Source organism: Lissotriton vulgaris, chromosome 8, assembly GCF_964263255.1.
Source record: "Lissotriton vulgaris chromosome 8, aLisVul1.2, whole genome shotgun sequence".
Lineage (NCBI taxonomy): Eukaryota > Metazoa > Chordata > Amphibia > Caudata > Salamandridae > Lissotriton > Lissotriton vulgaris.
The window spans coordinates 33342508-33356695 of NC_141696.1; the positions used below are offsets into that span (position 1 = coordinate 33342508).

The 14188-nt window shown below is 49.1% G+C and overlaps 1 protein-coding gene across 1 annotated transcript in view; it reads right to left on the minus strand.

Moving 5' to 3' along the window:
• Positions 1–14188, minus strand: part of LOC147693316 (NACHT, LRR and PYD domains-containing protein 3-like) — a 1315468-nt gene that overhangs the window by 682596 nt on the left and 618684 nt on the right. Inside the window, exon 7 of the mRNA XM_086933670.1 lies at positions 9589–9762. Within this exon, the coding sequence (XP_086789796.1) occupies positions 9589–9762 (174 nt within the window). The remainder of the gene's footprint in view (positions 1–9588; positions 9763–14188) is intronic.

The window sequence follows — 14188 nt, forward strand, 5'->3', positions numbered from 1 at the left end:
ATATTAGCCAGAATTGTCCCAGTGTGACAATTTATACTTGACATGGACAGCTGTGTGCACCAGGTACTATCCTATGTACATGTGCTTGCCCAGGCCCGGTCGCCCCCACCCTCCTTCTGCTTCCTGCTCCTGTGCCTGAGATTCGGTTAGGGCGACCCAGCCGCCGCTGAGCCACCCGCCCGCACCCGACTTTCCCGCCGCTGCCTCCCTGCGGCCCCGCCCCCCGCCAGCACATTGGCCGCCCAGCTCCCACCACCCAGCTGACCCTCCCTTCAGGCTACCTTCTTAAGGGGACCTCTTTCTCCACCTCGGGAGCGACCGCTGACCCTTGCCCAGGCCTGGTCGCCCCCACGCTCCTCCTGCTTCCTGCTCCTGTGCCTGAGATTCGCTTAGGGTGATCCAGCCACCGCTGAGCTGCCTGCCCGCACCCGACTTTCCTGCTGCTGCCTCCCTGCGGCCCTGCCCCCTGCCAGCCCATTGGCCGCCCTGCTCCTGCCACCCAGCTGACCCTCCCTCCCTGCTACCTTCTTAAGGGGACCTCTTTCTCCACCTCGGGAGTGACAGCTGAGCCTTGCCCAGGCCTGGTCGCCCCCACGCTCCTCCTGCTTCCTGCTCCTGTGCCTGAGATTCGCTTAGGGCGACCCAGTCGCCGCTGAGCTGCCCGCCCGCAGCCGACTTTCCCGCCACTGCCTCCCTGCGGCCCCGCCCCCGCCAGCCCATTGGCCGCCCCACTCCCACCACCCAGCTGACCCTCCCTCCCGGCTACCTTCTTATGACGCCCCCACGCCCGCGCAGCGGGCGCGCCGATTGTGCGCCGAAGGCGCGCCAAAGGCAACCCCTTCTGCGCCCGTCCGCGCCTGGACCGTGCCCAGCGCCAGAACCCCTGGCCCCCGCAAAAGCCATCCCACCCGCCGGACTTACAACGCCGCCACCCTCAACGCACTCAACACCGGCCGGATCCACGGATGCTACCGAGCCACCCCACGATGCTCCCACGGACCCTTCCGCTGCCAATCCTGCAACTTCTCCTGCATCCGGACCGGCACCACACCCGCCAAGCCGAGCACCAGCAGCAACCACCTGAAGTGCATCCTGCTCAACACCCGCTCCGTCCACAGGCACGCCGTGGAACTCGACACCACATCTCCAGACGTCGCCTTCCTCACGGAAACATGGATGAACGCCTCCTCAGCGCCCGACATCGCCATCGCCATCCCGGACGGATACAATATCGCCTGGAGGGACCGCATCAACCAGACAGGAGGAGGCATCGCCATCGTCCACAAGAACACCATCCGCATCACGACCAACTCCGACAACACCCTCACCGCCGCCGAACATCTTCACTTCCAGATACACACCGACCCCAAGACCACCCTCATCTACAGACCCCCGGGACCTCGCACACAATTCAGCGAAAACATTGCAGACTTCATCAGCCCGCACGCCCTCCCCTTCGCTGACTACATCCTCCTAGGGGACCTCAACTTCCACCTGGAGAACAACAAGGACAGCAACACCATCACCCTGCTGGACAACCTCGCCAACCTCGGACTCAAGCAGCTGGTGAACACCCCCACCCACTATGCTGGACACACGCTTGACCCCGTCTTCTCCTCCAGCAAGGACATCGCCTTCAGCCACTCCACCGGACTCCACTGACAGACCACAGCTGCGTCCCCTTCAGCTTCAGAAGGACCACGACTCACCATCACCCGCAGCCGGTTCCCCGTAGGAGCTGGAACATGATCACCTCCGACGAGCTCTCCACATCCCTGAACAAGAATCCTCCCGCCAGCTCAACGGACCCCAACCAAGCAGCCAACAACCTCACACAGTGGATCACCAACTGCGCTGACAACCTCCCACCCCTGAAAAACCATCCCAGCAGGCCCGGCAGCAAGAAGGCTTCCTGGTTCAACGACGATCTCAATAACTCCAAGAAGAACTGCTGCACCCTCGAGAAAGCCTGTTGCAAAGACCCGACTACAGACAACATGACTGCCCTCAAGCACACCACCCGCAAACATCACCAGCTGATCCACACCACCAAGAAGACAGCATTCAAGGAACAACTAGACAACAACTCACACAACAGCAAGGAACTCTTCAGCATCATCAAAGAGCTCTCCAACCCCAGCGCCGAAACCAACGCCATCACCCCCTCGCAAGAACTCTGTGACTCACTCACCTCGTTCTTCCACAGCAAGATCGCCGACATACACAACAGCTTTGGCACACAGCCCACGCACCCAACCGCCGAACCGACGCACCCCACCACCACCCTCCGCGCCTGGAACCCGGTCAGCACCGAAGACACCATCCACACAATGAACACCATCCACGCCGGATCACCAACCGACCCATGCCCCCATCACGTCTTCAACAAGGCCGCCTCCGTCATCGCACCCCAACTCCGAGACATCATCAACTGCTCCTTCAACACCGTCACCTTCCCGAAGAGCTGGAAGCATGCCGAACTCAGCGCCCTCCTGAAGAAACCTTAAACAGACCCCATTGACCTCAAGAACTACCGCCCCATCTCGCTCCTCCCTTTTCCTGCCAAAGTCTTTGAGAAGACCGTCAACCGACAGCTTGCCGCCTTCCTCGAGACAAACGGATCCCTCGACCCCTCGCAGTCCGGCTTCCGTGCCAACCACAACACTGAGACCGCCCTCATCGCAGCCACTGACGACATCCGAGCCCTGCTCAACAACGGGGAAACAGCAGCCCTCATCCTCCTGGATCTCTCCGCAGCGTTCGACACTGTCTGCCACCGCACCCTAGTACAACGCCTCAGCAACGTCGGAATCCAAGAGAAGGCTCTGGAGTGGATCATCTCGTTCCTCGCCGGAAGAACCCAGAGAGTCCGCCTCCCCCCGTTCAGATCCGAGGCCACCGAAGTCATCTGCGGCGTACCACAAGGATCTTCACTCAGCCCCACCCTCTTCAACATCTACATGAGCCCCCTCATGGCCATCGCACGCCAACACAACCTCAACATCATCTCCTACGCCGACGACACTCAGCTGATCCTCCCCCTCACCAACGACTCAGCCACCGCCAGAACTAACCTACACGAAGGGATGAAAGACGTAGCCGAGTGGATGCAGAACAGCCGCCTGAAACTGAACTCAGACAAGACGGAAGTCCTCATCCTGGGACCATCTTCCTCCACCTGGGACGACTCCTGGTGGCCCCCTGCCCTGGGCAGTGCACCCAAACCATCGGACCACGCACGCAACCTGGGCTTCATCCTGGACTCCTCCCTCTCGATGACCAGACAAGTTAACGCCGTCTCATCTTCATGCTTCAACATCCTACGCATGCTCCGTAAGATCTTCCGATGGATCCCCACCGAAACCAGGAAGAGTGTCACCCAGGCACTCGTCACCAGCTGACTGGACTACGGAAACACCCTCTACACTGGAACCACAGCCAAACTACAGAAGAGACTCCAACGCATCCAGGATGCCTCCGTACGACTCATCTTGGACATCCCCTGTCACAGCCACATCTCCGGACACCTGAGAGACCTGCACTGGCTCCCCGTCAACAAGAGAATCATGTTCCGACTCCTCAACCACGCACACAAGGCTCTCCATGACCTGGACCCCAGGTACCTCAACAACCACCTGACCTTCTACACTCCCACCGCCAGCTTCAATCGACAAGCCACGCCCTCGCCGCCGTTCCACGCATCCGAAGAACCACCATGGGAGGAAGATCCTTCTCCTACCTGGCAGCCAAGACATGGAACTCCCTCCCCCTCCACCTCCGCCAAACCCAAGACCACCTCTCCTTCAGGAAGCAACTCAAGACCTGGCTGTTCGAGCAGTAGCAGACCCCCTCCCCAAGCGCCTTGAGACCCTCCGGGTGAGTAGCGCGCTATATAAATTTCTTGATTAATTGATTGATTGATTGCTTGTTGTGCTTCAGAAGATGGGCTGTCTGTAAAGTTTCACTACAGTATGAAGGATGCAGGTAGTACGATCCTTAGCACCTTCAGAACTTGATTATTTTAAGTGAATTGCATCTTTTTTTACACGTTTTGCATAGAGTGAACACTGTTCTCAGTAGATACTTATTCAATACTCTGTGTTGTATTTCTCATGAGAGTGTCACTCTCTGCAAACAGCGTTGTACTGGGTGCACTCTACGTAGAGTACCCACTTTTCTAATCATATCAACTTCATTTCTCAATATACAATGCTGACTGTGAGGGGAATGATACAGATAAAAGATGTTGGTACTAGAGCATTAATTTTGGAACAGACGTTGAGTTTCTGAGCAGTAGTATATATATTGAACAGCTTGTGCAATGAGGATTTCCCATATGTATGTGGTTGATTGTAAATGTGAAGTAGGGTGCCCATGAAGTGTATGTTATAGGGTCAATGTTGCATATAACACATGCTTGCCACACCTAAGGGAGTTCAATTCAGCTCAATTCACTTGCCTTGTAAAGCGCATGGCTAGCCAACACAGGCTTCCCAGCGCTATCGGTCCTAGCTAGAGTGAAAGATGTTTAGGCATAAGGATACGTTTTCAATTGTTTTCTGAAGCTCATTAGGTTGTCATCTAGTCTTAGGCTGGTGGGTAATGAGTTCCAGAGTTTCAGAGTGAGACAGACGAATGACCTCCACCTTTAGATCTCTTAAAACTGGAACAACAACAAGGACTAGTATGCGATCTATATTGGAACAGTATAAATGCAGCTTCAGGATCTAGACTGTCTAATTAGGCTTGCTAGAGAGAAGTACTCCCACACTGAGGGTTAGAACGCTCATATCTTATTCCACTGCACTAGTGTGCCCATTGGTGGTGGGCACTGACACTCACATCTTTTCACTTATTTATGTTCTTCCTATGTGTTTTGTGAATATTGCTGTAATTTGTTGTTTCCTTACGATATAGTATGCGGTGCACCACTGAGAAAACGATTGTGGCCCACTGACTGTTCCTCCTGGTCTGCATTATTAATTAATAAGGCCATTATTAAGGCAAATCCCCTATCATCACAGGAATGGGAAAAATATGACCCTGGGTCTCTCTAACATGTAATTCAAGGTACTTCCACAGTAGGGGGAAGGGGGAGCGGTCCCCACACACAGACAGCTCCTGTGCACCGCAGATGTACGTTGACCTCTCTATTGTGGGGTTTCTCTGTCTCTTCTCTTGGTCCTGGTCACAGGCGGCTCTTCCCTTCCTGTACACAGAATGCAGACGAGGTCGACCTTGTCTTTAGTCCTCCAGGTCAATTGTCCGCGCTCTCACTGCAGCTCGGCTCGCTCTCCTCCAGGTGCAGCACAAGGGATCTTGGGTTCCCTCAGGACTTGTCATGTTTGGTTCCAGCCTGGAGAGGAACAACGACGGAGCCCTGTTCCACTCTCGTTGTCTACTCTCAGCTGGGGCCCCGGAGCCTCGTCTAGAGACTGAGCACAAAGCACTGGTTCGAGAGAGCTGTAAATATCTGAAACTAAGGGCACCGGCTGTAAGATCCATATCAGAAGGAGCACAGCTTAAATTAAAGCTCCTCATACAACCAGAGCAGAGACCATACTTGAAGACATTTTCCATGTTTCCTACACTTAAGGGAAGGACGAGCCAGCAGAGGATCAGAAGGGGGAGGACTCAGAGGCTTAACCCAGACATCTCAACTCAAAGGAAGAAGGAGCCAGCAGAGGATCAGAAGCGGGAGGATCGGCGGCTTATCCCAGACATCACAGCTCGAGGGAAGGAAGAGCCAGCTGATGATCAGAAGGGCGAGGACTCAGAGACTTATTCCATACATCTCAACTTCAGGTGGGTTTAATTTGCTCTTCACATCACTTAGAGGTCTCTTTAGGTGTTGGTGCTGGAAACATCCTGGTCTGGAGGCATATTTCAGCCAGTTACAAGACAGATAAGGGGTGTCGGGGGTGCAGGGCTCGGGGGCTGCTTCAAGGGCACAGGACTTCACCGAGGCCTCGACCTCCATGCATTGAAGCTCTATCTTGTGTTACATTCACTGTGTTCTTGTAGAGGACACCATTCACACAACACTTGGCTCCACACACACAACACATGATGAAATCACACACAACACTCTCAGGAAGTGAAAGGCCCCAATTATGTATATTATTTGACTTGCACAATTATGAATGGGGTGAATTGATTTGAAAGCAAACTTATTCTAAAGGGAACTTGAGGACAAATTTATGAAAATTGTGATGCCAGGCAGAACAGGAAGCCACCTTGCTGTGCAGCTCTGTGTAACAGGGAAAGGGCCGAAAGGCACCGTATGTATCAGATATGGCACTTTCCTATCCTTTTCCCCAGCACCCTTTTGGCAGCCTAGCACCAATGCAGGCACCCTTCCATCTCCCTGCATAAAAAGAACGCTAAAAGGCATTTCCTCTTTCTATGTGTTGTGCAGAATGCAGCACAGATAGAAAGAGGAAACAGCTAGATATTTCTCCTCCTTATGCCTCACCTGGGGAGGTGTAAGATTTTGGTGCATTCCCAAGGTTACAAGTCCTTGTAAATCTAGGAATCCATCTAAAACCATGGGAGTTGCATGGAAATACCCACTGCAACATCCATTGAACGCCTCACTTGTGCGAGGAAGGCAATGCAGCATTTTGCTATGCGTTGCCTCCCTCCAGATTGAAGTAGTCATTCAAAGTGGCCTTCCGTGGTTTCATAAATCTGACTTAGAGGTTTGCGTCATGCATGTACTACCATGCGTCGTGCCAACGTGATGCAAGCCACTCATAAATGTGCCCCTTAGAATAAAGGGTTGAGTAGCTATCAGCGGCACAAAATAAAATGAGCAGTTCTCCTGTGGGCCCATTCACTAAGCTTTTTGTATAAGTCCATCTTACTTCTACTTTAAAAACATACAGTAAAGGTTTGGTGACTCAGGCCCTGTATAATCAAATAGATGCCACCAGTGGTAAGACTTCTGCCTGGTGGGGGCTAAAGCCAGTTATCACTGTGGTTGGTGGCACACTCTAGAGGCAGTCCCCTTCTCCTCCCTCTGCAGCAGTCTAGGACTCTCCTGTCAGAACATAAACATCCATCTGGAGCGCTGCCAGGGTCAGAGTGAGTATGGGGCTTCTTGTGGAGCTCAGACAATCAAGGCCAGAAATGTTACCAAGGGCATGAAGACATAGATGTCCAGACTGCGATAGGATCTTTGTGCTTAAAGCGTCAAAGAATTATCAAATGCAAAGTTCTTCTAATTTTCATGCATATTTCACTACGGAGACCCCTGTGGTCTGACATGTCCTAGGACACAATGTCCATCCCTAGGGGTGTTCACATCCTGTGTATGGTGAGATAAACTTTCCTAATTGCTTTGTACACGTCCATCACATCATGTAATGATAAGGGGGAGGAGCCTGACAATGGCAGCACATGTGGTCCAGCACCTGCCCTGTTAATTATATTTTTGCTTAAATACCAACAACATACTTTAAAAAGTGGCATTCTGCACCATGACAGGGGCTTTTTTCATGACGTCTGATTTGGGCTTGGGTACCCCCACTTCACAGACCTCAATAATTGCAAAAATCTTATTGCCATGAAATGGACATGCCTTTCCCACAAAAATACCTGCAAAGAGACAATAATGTATACATTTACAATTAGGTTGTGGGGTTTTAGGTTTAAACCAATAATAACTGATAAAACCCCACTGAAAGAGAAATAGCCCTCACCAGGGAAAACATATAAACACTGAAAAAACACCTACACAACCACAAACTAAATGTCATTCAAAGAAAGGAAAAAGAGGATGAAAGAGTCATTTTTTTTCTTCCTGAAAGGGCCAATACAATGTAACTTTGTTATACAAGCTAGCAATAAGAAAGACTGGACTAACATTATTCTGCTTGAGTTTTGATGTTTGGGATGCTACTAAAATATTGTTTCTTCTTCCATTTGCTTGTTTCATTTTTTGTGGTCTTTGGTCTAAAGATGCAGGGTTTTGAAGCATGTTTTAGGTCTTGCAAATTGCCAACACCTCAGGCTTTAAACATTCAATGCAAGGTTTAGTGACAATGTATAAAGAGCGCTATTACCAAGCATCTGGGATAGTGGTGAAAACATGACACTAGTCTTATGGAAAACATGGAACACAGTATCACTTGAAAAGCTCTGCAAAAAAAGGTTCTTTCCAAGTTCAACAAAGATTGGAGTGATATTGTTTGTTTTTGCAGTTATTCAGCTACCTATATGAAAAAGTTGTGTGATGACCTGTCAAAATTGATACGCAAGCTGAACTAATTCCCGTAGGAGATCCTTGCCACTTATTAGATGGTATGCTGAAAGCATCTTTACATTCTTCAGAGTTAATGAGGGATGCTCTTTACTTTTTAGTCCATTCTGGAACACTGTTTTCTTATGCACAGGAACTAAAACGCAAATATTTATCATTTCTTGCTTTGTGTGGCATCAAAGAAAGAGTCATCCCTACTGTGTCCTTTAGCTGATTGTTCTTTGTCCAAGAGGCTACAAATGCTATATTATCCATGTGGTAACCGTTTACAGAATTTTTGCTGAGTGATGATGCCAAAGGCAAGAAATGTGAGGATCTTTGGTCGCATAGTGATGTAAAAAAAAGTACCCTCCACTGCATTATTAGATTTTGACAGGAAAACAAAACTGCTGTAGTAGGCATGATAAAAAAACTAGAGTCTGAAAAAACTCTTGTCTGCCAAGTGTTCAGCATAATTGGTGTAGATGTGAAACATCTCCTTGGGAGTAGGCTGGCCGACACCTTTAGTGACTTTGGCACTGCAACATGTTCCATGTTAGAGTGCTTGGCACTTGGTAAACAAAGCAATGTTGAAGAGAAATTCAGGAACGTTTATTTTACAATGTATGAGAAATGGCTTGCAATGAGGCATAGAATTGTCCCTTCACCACCAATGGCATTTGAAGTCAATGAAATTTCAATGTGGTACTCTGTATAAGTTCTAGATCCCTTGAGTAATGGGGAATTTCCTCCGTAGTTTCAAAAGTGATGCTTCATTTTTGACCGCTTCAATAGCACTGAGGGCATAAGCACCCAGCTCCATGCAAATGTTGCAGAACCTGCCATGAGAATCGCAATGTTCAAGTGCACCAGTATTGGCATGGAAAGCTATGTCAGTGGCCAGAGTTAACACATTGTGTATTGGCTGTTTTGGCAGTGCCCATTTCAAGTGCCAATGTTGAAAGGGCCTTTTCACAGAAGTTTACATGGGAAGGAAAGAGCGAGCACACATGACCAAAGACTCACTGAAGAAATAGTGTATGGTGTACTACAATAAGTTTAATTTGCAAAAACCTATTTGGACCTCATATACACTATACGTACACTGTCTATGTACCATGTTCTATCAGTACAGAAAGCATGTAATAATAAAAGCAAAACGTTCCATAAACACCGGGAAACACTTTTGTATTTTAAGGTATTGAAATCACTGAAAAAACCCCACCAGAATTTACCAAAAATAGAAACTGAAAACAGGAAAGCCTATTGATAATATATCTATGAGCCCCATCAATGATGTATATATTAGCAGTCAATAAATTGATAGGAAGCACACAGCTCCATACCCCAGTTTCTGTAGTTTGCAGCCAGGATGTTTTAGGCCTTTGCACAACTTCTTCACTCCAATGTGTCGCAGCTCATAATTGTCGCCCAGGTCGAGCTCTGTGAGAGATGTGTTTGTTTCAAGGACACAGGCGAGGACTTCGCAGCATGAATCGGTGAGGGAGCACTCAACCAACCTGCAGAACAGAAGAGATATGGAGAGCAGTAAAGCAGAGCACAGAGAGGGGCGTCACAACTTCACTTTTATCTTCATTTCCTTCCTGTCCTTGACTTACTCCCCTCTAGTGACACATCCACACCTTACACAACCAACCACACCCTGTTTATATAGGAACCTCATGGGGGGAGTTCTCAGACTAGCAGAGGCAGAGCTAAATATAAATATTTAAAAATATATTAGTACATGTTTTATGCTGGAGACACTCTGCTGTGGTGTGAATGATCAACTCACAACTTTGATAGTTGTTGCAGTGACCTGTCTATTAATACACTGGTTGTAATGTATAAATAGGTGGGCTTCTTGTCTGAGGTCTTCAACCATTGGTCTGTTAAAATGTCATTCAAATTTAGCTTTCACCCACCACAGAAGACAGCAGGGCAATCACAACCCTGTGCACATTGTTCACATACGCCTAAAAATAGTTCCTTCATCTTCAGAAGTCAGATAATTTGTTACATGGTCATCTCATTAGTGAATGTTCTTTAGTGAAACATGCAGTTAAAATTAGTCTTCTCTTGCAGACAGGAAGCTTTGACCTTCTATTTATCACAAACACATGGGCAATGCAAGAGTCCAATTTTGACTTTGGTACACAGTTCTCTGATGGGTATAAGGTAATTCACCATCGATGGAGTAGCAGTGATTATATAAAACTGCTGGTGTTTTAGATCATTGTAGTTGGACACATTTGAAGAGGCTGAGCTTTTTGGCTTTTCACTGATAGGGTCAGCAGCTTCCTTCTTCTCAGAGATTCTCTATTATCATCCCGCTGGCACCTTTTCAACTTTTGCAAAATCCTTTGCAGATTCTATTTCTCCTTTAGCCTTATCACACTCAGGGGCAAATTTACATGGAGCCACCACCGCCGGAGCGGCATTTTGTTTGGTGCAGCATCAGCGCAATCAGTGCTCCACACTACTCCATATTTACAAACGGGTGCATTGGGCCCAATGCATCCCTTTGTAGAAGCCTGCCTCACAATATACTTGTGCCAGGTATAACGTATGCAGGGTAGGTGTGCCTGCCTCACATTATACTCGTGACATGTATAATGTATGCAGGGTAGGCATTCCAATGTTGAAAGCTGCGTAGAACTGACACAGTATAATTTACAGCTTTTCACTGTGTCACTCTATGACTTGACTCCTTCAAAACTGCTTCAAAAATAATATAAATCAATCAGGGTTTATAAAGTCCGCTAGTCACCCATGAGGGTCTCAAGGCGCGGGGGGCTGCTCCGGATCAGTATAAGAGCCAGGGTTTGAGATCCTTCCTGAAAGTGTGCAGGGTCGGGGAGCGTCTGATGTTCACAGGGAGTTTGTTCCAGGTTTTGGCTGCAATGTAGGAGAAGGCTCTCCTGATGGTTTTGTTTCTGCGGATGCAGGGTACTGGGGTACTTCTGCCAGGGTGAGATCAGCGGAGCGGCGGCTCCTCTTGAGTGCGTGGAAGGATACTCTCTCATTGAGGTATTTGCGTCCAATATTGTTGAGGGATTTTTAGGCATGGGTGAGGAGTTTGAAGGTGACCCTCTTCTCGACGGAGAGCCAGTGGAGGCCTCATGGGTGCTGGGTTATGTGCTCGTGGCGTGGTGTCCCGAGGACAAGTCTGAATGCGGGTTACTGGATGGTTTGGAGTTTGTGCAGAAGAGTTTTGTTGATTGCGACATAAAGGGCATTGCCGTAGTCCAATATGCTGGTTATGAGCGCATGGTTGACGGTCCTTCTGCATTCGAGGGGGATCCATTTGAAGGTCTTACGAGGGATGCAAAGGTAGTTGAAACTAGTGGAGATGAAAGTGTTGATCTGGCGGTTCATGGAGAGAGAGGAGTCTAGGATTATACCGAGGTTCCGAGAGTGGTCTGTGGGGTGGGTGGGCTCCCGAGGGCCGAGGGCCACCAGGTGTTGTCCAAGGCGGAGGTGCAGGCTTTGCGGATGAGGACCTCAGTCATCTCTGAGTTTATCTTCAGGCAGCTGTCCTTTATCAGGCTTCCACATTCTTCATTACTTCCTGGAAGCAGAATCTGGTGTCTTTGGGGGTCTTTATGAGTGAGAGGATGAGCTGGGTGGTGTCTGCTTAGGATACGAAGTTGAGCCCATGGTGTCTGACGATGGCGGCGAGGGGGGCCATGTAGATGTTGAAGAGCGTGGGGCTCAGTGATTATCCCTGGGGTACTCCACAGCTGATCTCCTTTGGTTTGGGAGGAAGGGAGGGAGTCGAAGCCTCTGTGTTCTGCCGGAGAGGAAGGACTGGATCCAGAAGAGAGCGTATCCTTGTATTCCCGCGTTGTGCAGTCTGGCTGCGAGCATGTGATGTGAGACAGTGTAGAAGGCTGCTGTGAGGTATACAAGGATGAGGGCCGCCATGTGTCCCTGGTCCAGTAGTGAGCAAGGGTCCCACGCCTGGGCATACCCTGCTAACTTAGGGCGAACAAAGCAAAACCAAAGGGGATGATGGATGGAGTGTTGACATTGTTCTGTATTCAGTCCATCAATTGCTCTTTTTGCATTTGTCACCCCGAGTGAGACGTGTAGGCTCAGACGTGAGTCCCTAGCTCTCCATGCAACTGGAGTCAAGCTATCCCAGCTGATGAGGGCTGAAAGCGCGAAACCGGTCCTAGGATGCTTGTTTCCAGTCCAGGGAGGACCTGGCCTGGCAGTTTGGGCTGGATTGTTATCATTGGGTGCAGGGTCAAGACTGATTTGCGTATGGCTGTGTCTAAACTGGGATGGCATGGTGAGCAAAAAAACAATGGATTTAGGCCCATATCTCTGTATTGGGGTGAATGTATGACATTGTTCTGCATTCTGTCCATCAATTGCTCTATTTGCATTTGTCACCCAGAGTGGAACGGGTATGCTCAGACTTGAGTCCCCTGCTCTCCATGCCACTGGATTCAAGCTATCCCGGCTGATGAGGGCTGAAAGCCTGAAACCGGTGACTGATTTGCATATGGCTAGGTCTAAACTGAAATGGCATGGTGAGCAAAAAAAACGATGGATTTAGGCCCAGATATCTGTACTGAAGTGAATGTATGACATTTTTCTGCATTCTATCCATCAATTGCTCTTTTTGCATTTGTCACCTGGAGTGGGACGGTATGCTTAGACGTGAGTCCCATGCTCTCCATGCCACTGGATTCAAGCTATCCCGGCTGATGAGGGCTGAAAGCCTGAAACCGGTGACTGATTTGCATATGGCTAGGTCTAAACTGGAATGGCATGGTGAGCAAAAAAAACGATGGATTTAGGCCCAGATATCTGTACTGAAGTGAATGTATGACATTTTTCTGCATTCTGTCCATCAATTGCTCTTTTTGAATTTGTCACCTGGAGTGGGACGGTATGCTTAGACGTGAGTCCCATGCTCTCCATGCCACTGGAGTCAAGCTATCCCGGCTGATGAGGGCTGAAAGCCTGGAACTGGTCCTAGGATGATTGTTTCCAGTCCAGGGAGGACCTGGCCTGGCAGTTTGGGCTGGACTGTTCACATTGGGCACTGGCTCAAGACTGATTTGCATATGGCTGGGTCTAAACTGGAATGGCATGGTGAGCTAAAAAACGATGGGTTTATGACCCGATTTCTGTGCTGGAATGAATGTCTGACATTGTTCTGCATTATGTCCATCAATTGCTCTTTTTGTTCTCTGTACCCAGCCAAAAAAATTCTGTCCTTACTGGTGCAGCTCCCTGGCAGGAGGTAGAGACAGTATTGATGAAGACAGACCAGGCCCATTCAGGTGAAAGGAAATCTCCCCCACTACTCTTAATGCAGCCCAGGTCTATTCAGCCCAGCCCTGACTCATCAGATTTCCAGAGCTGCTGCCCCTCTCCAGCCCCTGTCATCCAAAAGCCAGACATGCAATACACAAACCTAGCAGGGGCACACTGGATGGTTAGGCAAGAAAATACCTACTTTCTAAAAGTGGTATTTTCAAACAGAATGTAAAAATCACCCGCACTTAAAGATGCATTTTAACATTCTGAGTTCAGGCATACTAAACTTTATTTTCCCACCTTGTTCCCAGGGGTAGTTATGTTTATAAGATGTTATAAACAAACTCCCCATTCCGTCCTATGGGAACAGGTAGCCTTGCAATAGTGTAAAACGAAATTGACAGTATTACACTATCAGGACATGCCACACACATCAGGGCATGTACTACCTTTCACATAAAATGCACCCTGCCCACAGATGCACCTTGGGCCTACCTTAGGGGTGACTAATATGCAGAAAAAGGAAGGTTTAAGGACTGGCAAGTGTGTGCCCTTGCCAAGTCGACATGGCAGCCCCAGACTGCACACAAGCTCTGCAATGGCAGGCCAGAGTTACATTTAACAGGCTGCTTCTGTGGGTGGCAGAATCAGTGCTGCAGCCCACTAGCA